Source organism: Eubalaena glacialis, chromosome 13 (assembly GCF_028564815.1).
Source record: "Eubalaena glacialis isolate mEubGla1 chromosome 13, mEubGla1.1.hap2.+ XY, whole genome shotgun sequence".
NCBI lineage: Eukaryota > Metazoa > Chordata > Mammalia > Artiodactyla > Balaenidae > Eubalaena > Eubalaena glacialis.
In genome coordinates this window covers 57,735,844-57,742,935 of record NC_083728.1, presented here as the reverse complement: position 1 = coordinate 57,742,935, position 7,092 = coordinate 57,735,844, and the positions used below count along the sequence as shown (strand labels likewise).

The following is a 7,092-nucleotide window of genomic DNA, read 5'->3' as shown; positions in this document are numbered from 1 at the left end:
ACGCCCCGAGGCGAGGCGGCAGGAGCATGCGCCGGCTCAGCACGGGTCCCGATGCGGGGCGAGGGGGCGCGCGCGAGTGGGCGGGTGGCTGCCAGGCCCAGCTGTGGGCACGGTTGGGGCATCGGGAGTCGGCAGGGGTGCCCGCCGGAGTCGCTGCCGCGCCGGGTTACGCGTAGACTTGGGAACGCGCGCCCGCGTGGGCACGACGCCCGGTCCCGAGCGGGCGGAGGAGGAGTGCAGGGGGGGCCTCCGGATGGGACCTGGGTGGAGGAGTCCTGAGGCCGAGGCCGAGAGACACAGCCAGACGGAGACAAGACACAGGAACACAACGGGGCAAAAAAGAGGCTGAACACAGCGGGAGACAGGGACACGGCCGCCCAGCCGGCAGAGACAGGACAGGCAGAGGTGACCTGCGGGACAGACGGGAACCAGAGGCTGCCGTCCTCGTTGGGGGAGGAGTCATAGCGCCCTCTGCGTGTCCTGACAGGGGGCGGGGGAGCCAGTGTCACCGAGCTCCATGGGGGTCCACAGGCGTCTGTGGTAGCCACAGTGCCTCCTGGGGAGTCAGGGCGCTCTCTGGCGGATCACAGAGTCTGGGGGCGGGTGGAGTCTCAGCGGCCCTTGGGGTGTTCGCATATCTCTATGGATCCTGGCATCAGAAGGGGGTTCATAACTATATGAGGGGGGTGTCAGTGCCTTTCAGGAAAGTGGGAACGCTGAGGGACCACGACATCACGGGGGGCTGTGTCACGGAGGCCCTTGAGGTGTTCGCAGAGCCTGTTAAGTATTCGGCCCCACAGGGGGTTCACAGCCCTCTGGGGGTATCGTGGTGCCCCTTGCAGGAGGCAGATAGCTTGAAGGTGGGGGGGGGGGCCAAGGGGTCCTTTGGATGACAGCTGCCCCAGGGGGCCTCAGAGCAGCTCTCTGGGGCTATCACATCCCTCTGTGTTGGGGCGGGGGTGTCCCTGCGTCCGTCACACCCCTCCTGGGCAGGAGCTCGAGGCACCGAGGGAGGCGCGGGGCAGAGTCGGGGCGGGGGGCCCAGATGGCGACGCGCGCGACGCGAGCAAAGACTTCTCGGCAGGCGGATGCACTGGATGAACGTGTGCCTTGATATGTGAGAAGCGCCCCGCCTGGCCCCCGCCCGGCCCGCGGGCTCAGGCCGCCCCGCAGCGCCCCCGCCGCTCGCGCCTCTGCAGCCTCCGAAGGCGCCTCGTCCACGCATCCCGCCAGGGCAACACGAGGCTCCCGCGGGCGGCGCTGAGCCCGGGCCCCCGGCCCTCGGGACCCCCGGCCGCGGCCCCCGGCCCGCCCCCCAGCAGCAGGTAGCGGCGGTCGGGTAGTAGGCGCGGGCAGCCGCAGGCGGCGTCCCGTGCCGGCACCCACAGCGCGCTGCTCCCGCGCCGCGCGCGCTCCTCGCCGCTCCGGAACACGGCGAGCACGGCCACCGGGAAGCGCGTCCAGGAGCCGCGCGCCTCGCCGCGCGCGCGCACTGCCACCTGCACCGCTGCGGGGGAGGCGAGAAGGGGAGGGGTCAGGCGGGGCGGGGCCCGGAGGGGGCGGGCCGCGCAGAGGAGCACAGGGCGCCCGCGGGGGTGGGGGGGTGGTGGAGGAGGAACACAAAGAGGACACGCCGCGGCGGGAGCACCGAGAGGCCACGGGGGCTGACAGGGCGGAGCCGGCGACAACGGAGGACCTGAGGGCCGGGGGATGGCCTTGGGGTCCAGCGAGGGTCAGGGTATACAGAGGGACAGTAGAGAGGGCAAGGTGAGGAGGACGGGGTCAGGAGGCCTGAGGGCGGCCTACCGTAGTCCTTCCTGCAGAACTTCTTCAAGCTGATGCGGTAGCTGCCACGAGCAGGTTTGCAGTGCAAGTCGCAGTCTGGGAGGAGGGCGCAGGAGGAGGTTGGCACCGATCTGCACCTCCTTCTCCCACCCTCTCCTCCTCTCCTCCTGGAATCCATAGCCCCCTCCAGCCAAGGACATGCCCCTCTGGGACCTCCACTCACCCTGGGGCTCCACAGGGCTGCTCTCCTCAGTGGGTCCAGGGACAGGGGTCTCTGTGGAGAGGATGGGATAAAGGCCTTCCTTTGAAGGGGGCCAAGGGAATCTGCAGGGCTCAGGGGACAGTTGAGGGGGGCAGGGGGATCTGCGGGGCCCAGGTTGGCAGCAGCAGGGAGCTGGGTTGACCTTGGCTGAGATGGTCTAAGCAGGGCAGCATCACTCACTAACGCAGGGTGCCACTGGAGAGCGGCTCTGCTGGAAGCCAGGGGCACAGCGGTTGCAGGTGAGGCCAGTTACGCCATCCTTGCAGGGACACTGGCCTGTGGTCTGGTTGCAGGTTTTGCCAGCAGCACCAACAGGGTGACAGTCACAGGCTGAGGATAGAAGTGGGATGGTCAGAAGCCCATCTGGGGATGTGGGAAACCGGAAGGTGAGGGTGTGCAGGTGGCTGGCGGCAGGCTCACCCCTACAAGCGCGGCGGTCACTCAGGGCACGGCCTGGGTCTCGATAGAAGCCCTCCTGGCAGTAGTGGCAGTGCCGGCCGGCGGTATTATGCCGGCAGTTGAGGCAGACACCTCCACTGCGGCGGCCAGACAGTCGGTACAGCTCCATGTTGAAGCGGCAGCGGCGGGCATGGCCATTGCAGGAGCAAGCTGCAGGGAGGGATGAGTCAGGGACAGGCTGGCCTGGTCTCAGATCCCCAGGCCACCCTCCAAGGCCTCACCAAGGCAGGCGTGGGCTTCCCGGGCCGTGGCCCGCTGCCATGGCCTGTCGCAGTAGAAGGGCTTGCAGCGGCTGCAGTCGGGGCCCTCGGTGCCATGACGGCAGTCGCAGATCAGATGGCCCTGGGTGTCCAGCAGGCACCTGGAGGCATGCCCATTGCACTTGCAGCGCCCGCCTACCTGGAGCTCAGTGGCTGAGTAAGAGTAAGGGACCATGGCTGTGGCATCCCTCGTGTCCCCCAGCATGGTAGGCCTTGTGAGCACTACTTGAATGTCTGTGGCGGTCACCCAGTCTTGGAGCACTGGGCTGCTGTCCAGATCCAGGCCTGGCGGGCTGCCGTCCTGCACGCTGAAGGCCAGAAGGCCACCCCCATCAGGCTGGGCCTGGGGCTCGGGGAAGCACAGGGCTTCGGGCCCCAGGTCAGCTGGGCCATCGGCAGGGGCAGGCACGCGGCCATAGTCCAGGCCACAGTGAGAGGAGAAGAAGCCCAGTGGGGTCCAGCTTCGGCCATGGTCCTGCGACTTGAGCAGGGCCACTGAAGTGGGGGGTGCAGAACAGAAGCGCAGGCTCACGAACACCAGCTCAAAAGCCTTGCCGAGGGGCACTGTGAGGGTCACGTTGAGGGGCACTTGCGTCAGCGAGTCCGAACGCCAGCACACCGGGCTTGTGGTGCCCCCTGCGGAGGTCAGGAGGGCGGCGGGGTGTGCCCGCCGCGGGTCCGAAGCGTCGCAGGCCCGCGTGGCCGGCCGCCCGCACGTGCTGGACGCCAGCACCTCGCGGCCCAAGGCCGCGTTCACCAGGCCGGGCACGCAACCGCGGGGCGCGCCCCCCTCGTCATGGCAGGGGTCGGCGGGCGCCGGCGGCCCCGGGCTCAGCGCGGCCGAGAGCGTGCCCGCGGCCAGCAGCAGCCCCCAGGGCCAGCCGGGCATGGCCGGAGCCGCCGTGGGTCAGCCAGCCGGCCGGGGGCCCACGCCGCTGCCCTCGGGAGAGAGAGCCCGATCCGAGGCTCTGCCCGCTGGCCCGCCGTGCCGAGCAACCAGAGCCCCGGGCCGCTCCAGTCGGGGCCCAGAGGTGGGCGCAGCCGCCGGCACGCCCCGGGCCGAGCGGAGCAGCGGGGATGTCGGCGCGTCCTCCCGCTGGGCCTGGAGTGTTGACAGGCGTCGCCCCCGCTCTCGGCGCCTCCGCCCGCAGAGGCCCCACCCGCCGCCCGCCGCTCGCACTCACCCACCGAGGGCCGGGTCGAGCAGGTCTCCCGGCCTCCCGGGACCGGCCGAGGGCGGGCGGGGCCTGGGGCGCCCCGGCCGCCGCCTCCTCGCGGCTGCAGCGAGGGCGGGCGAGCTGTGCCAGTAGAGGGTGGGGGGCGCAGCAGGCGCAAGCCTGGGCCCAGCCGGGGGCGGGGCTGCTCGGGCCGGGAAGGAGGGAGGGGAGGGGAGGGGAGGAGAGGGGGCCTCGTCGGCAGAGCCGGAATCAGAAGCAGATTCAGACACTGGCTGGGCCAGCGGGGGAGGGGGCTGGGAGGCCCTGGAGCCGGGGGAGGGGCCGGGGAGCCAGGAATGTGCTGGTGGGAGGGCTCTGGAGGGGGTGGCTCAGCCACGCAGCCCGTGGGGGACCACCCGGCCGGCCCCCGGCCTGCCTCCAGGCTTTGACTGCTCCTGGGGTTGTGCCACGTGCCGGGTGGGGGTCTGGCTGCCTCCTCCCTCAGGCCCATCAGGCAGGCTGGGCCCTGGATCTGAAGGTGGGACCCGCATGCTCCCATTGGTCCCTACAGGGCACACTCAGCACAGAGGGAGCCAAGCTGGGCTGGTGGTTGTGGGGTGTCCCCAGGGCAGCAGTCTGCTGTAGTAAAAAGAACCCAGGATTGGGGCCAGGTCTGATTTTGAATCCAAGCTGCTCCAGTTTCTAGTTGTGTGGTTTCAATTCCTCAACCTGCCCAAGCCTCAGTTTCCTCATCAGCCAGATGCCTATTATTCAACTTTGCCAAGCTGTTGGGATTTCATGAGCCACATAGGTATTGGATGTAGCCAGGGAGCTCAACAGACTGGAGTCCCTCCTTGATGGAGGAGGCAAAGCATCCCAGGAAGGGTCAGCCCCATGCAAAGGGGGCAGGGAACATGGGAATATATCCCACCTGGGAGCAGCTCTGAGGCCTGAAGTTCTAGATGGGAGGCTGACCCCAGGCCAAGCCCAGGTGTCACTGGAGGACACCACATGGGTGTGTCTGTGTAGGCGGGGCTGCCACCCTCAGTTGGGCCAGAGACACTGCAAGGACAGATAAGAAGAGGATGGAGACAAGCAGAATCCTTGTGCTATTTAGGAGAGGAGGAGCAGGAGGACATAGAAGCCTCCCAGGGGATACTGAAGGAGAAGAGGAGGACACACCAGGGCTTGACCTTGGAGAAGGAGCAGCAGGAAGACAGGGTGATTGATGGGCTACCTGGAGTGACTGACACTCTCTGGTCAGGCCCTTCACCAGGCCTAACCAGCACAAATGCAGGGGTGAGGGGTGAAGGGACTGAAGGGATAATAGGAGACTTTGGAAAGACTGAGCCAGGAGGGCCAGAGGGGCTGCTGGCCTCTCTCTTCTCCTCTGGCAGCAACAGGAAGGCTGAGGGTGCCCCTCACCCCACAAAGCAGGTGCCACTGGGGCCTGTCCCTCAACTTCCCCATAAAGAGAATGTGTCCCTTATAACAAACAGCCATGCACGAATGAGGGAGCTGGCAGGGAGCATGGTTCTGCTCTGGGATGGGTCAAGTTCAGAAAGAGCACCTTCCCAACCATTCTCTTCAAGGTTCTTCTGATCATCAGCCTCAAACCTGCTTGGGATGGGGGGAGCCCTGGTGGGAGAGCGGAAGGTGTGATAGATCCTTCTGGGACCATTAGAAGCAAGGAGGTGGCCACAGTGGGGAGAAATGCCCAGGCCCAAGCCAGTGGTTTCCCGCGGCCTGAGACAAGACTCCAGGGAAACTTTGGCTGTCTGGACTTCAGGACTCCTGCTGGGAAGGAGGAAAGCAGGGAGCAGCTCCCCCTCCCCAGCCTTGCAGGCTTTGTGTGCAGCACAGCCTCCTCGTGAGTTGGGGGTAGGATCTGCAGAACATCTGGTGGCCTCTGGTGTGGGTGAAGGCCCCCAGGGCTCGGCCTGCAGAGTGTTCATCGGGGTCAGCAGGCAGGGACCTGGCCCAGAGCGTCGTTGCCCCACTAGCTCCCCAGGGAAGTGGCTGCAGGCAGCCCAGGCTCTTTTCTGGAGTGGCCCTAGGTGTGCTTTCTATTCTGGCCCCGGGGGCAGCCCTGGCAGATGGTGTGATGGGAGTTAGGGAGGGCCTTCCTCACAGACCCCCACCCAGGCTCAGTGCTCCTTGGGACTCAGCCATCTGTCCCCAGTCCTTGACTAGGGCCTCTCAGACCTCACACCTCTCTGCTGGCCCTGCCCCTTCCGGCCACCTTAGAAGAGGCTCAGCCTCTAGTTGCCCACCTGCAACTCCTCAGGCTGCTGCAGGCCTCCCCTCCTCTGCCCCCACTCAGAGTGACAGCTGCTAGCTCTGGGGCTCCAGGAACCTCTCTGGGGGAAAAGGGACCGAGGGGGTCCTGACATGTCTCAGGGGGCTGGGGTCTTTCTCTTAAAAGGCCAACTGATCAAATACTTCCGGCTTAGCCCAGGACCTACTGTCCCTGCCAGACTTTTGCAAGCCACCACTTGTTCATATATAGCACAAACATTTATTGAGCGCCTATTTTGCCTCGAGGGGCTTCCAAACCAGTGGGGAAGAAAGACAGCTAGGGGAGGGGGACACAGCCCACTGTGCCTCGCCCCGAGTAGGGTAGCCACGCCAAGTACCTGGCCCGCCGCCGCCCAGGACCCTGCATACCCTGCAGGGCCCCCGTGCCGCGCAGACTGCCGCCAGCCCCGCACTCAGCCAGGGCGGCTCTGCGTGCCACGCGAAACGCTCAGAAGCAACATGGGCGGAGGCGTGTGCGAGAGCGGGAGAGCCGAGTCGGGGGAGGGGAGGGAGATGGCTCGAAGTGCCCAAAGCTCGGGCATCCTGAGGGTTCAGAACAGAATGGTTTGGCGACGGCGTCTGGGGAGGAGGCTTCCGCGACACGCGCTTGGCACTGCGCCAGCCGGGCCCAGGCGAGATCTGGAGGGAGGAGGCGCCGGCTCGCCGTGACCTCGCAGGGGAGAGGGCATGGCGCGTGGGCTCAGGGCGTCCCCGGCTCCCGCCGCCCCCCGCGCCCGGCCCTCTGCCGCCGCCGCCGCCGCCGTGCGCACCAGCACAGGAAGGCGGCGGCCAGTAGCCCGAGGCCCGCGCCGAGCCGTGGGCCAGGTCCAGGCGGGGTCCGCGCAGCGAGAAGGAGATGGCCGTGGCAGCG

General features: G+C 67.2%; 1 protein-coding gene across 1 annotated transcript; it reads right to left on the bottom strand.

Annotated features, from left to right (window-relative positions):
- Window positions 1-1,157: 1,157 nt before the first annotated feature.
- NTN3 (netrin 3) lies at window positions 1,158-3,655 on the bottom strand. The gene is made up of 6 exons (XM_061208897.1): window positions 2,728-3,655; window positions 2,468-2,656; window positions 2,228-2,377; window positions 2,009-2,059; window positions 1,807-1,881; window positions 1,158-1,507 (listed from the first exon to the last, which is right to left on the bottom strand). The coding sequence occupies exons 1-6, from the start codon at window positions 3,653-3,655 to the stop codon at window positions 1,158-1,160; spliced, it is 1,743 nt and encodes a 580-aa protein (XP_061064880.1).
- Window positions 3,656-7,092: the final 3,437 nt, after the last annotated feature.

Bases quoted from the DNA above. Each gene is read 5' to 3' on its own strand.
- NTN3 (XM_061208897.1), bottom strand. From the start codon at position 3,655: ATGCCCGGCTGGCCCTGGGGGCTGCTGCTGGCCGCGGGCACGCTCTCG. The intron at 2,378-2,467 runs GTGAGCCTGCCG...TTCTATCCTCAG, and splicing joins TGACCGCCGCGCTTGTAGGG to CCTGTGACTGTCACCCTGTT. The intron at 1,882-2,008 runs GTGAGTGGAGGT...CCCTCCTCCCAG, and splicing joins CAGCCCTGTGGAGCCCCAGG to ACTGCGACTTGCACTGCAAA.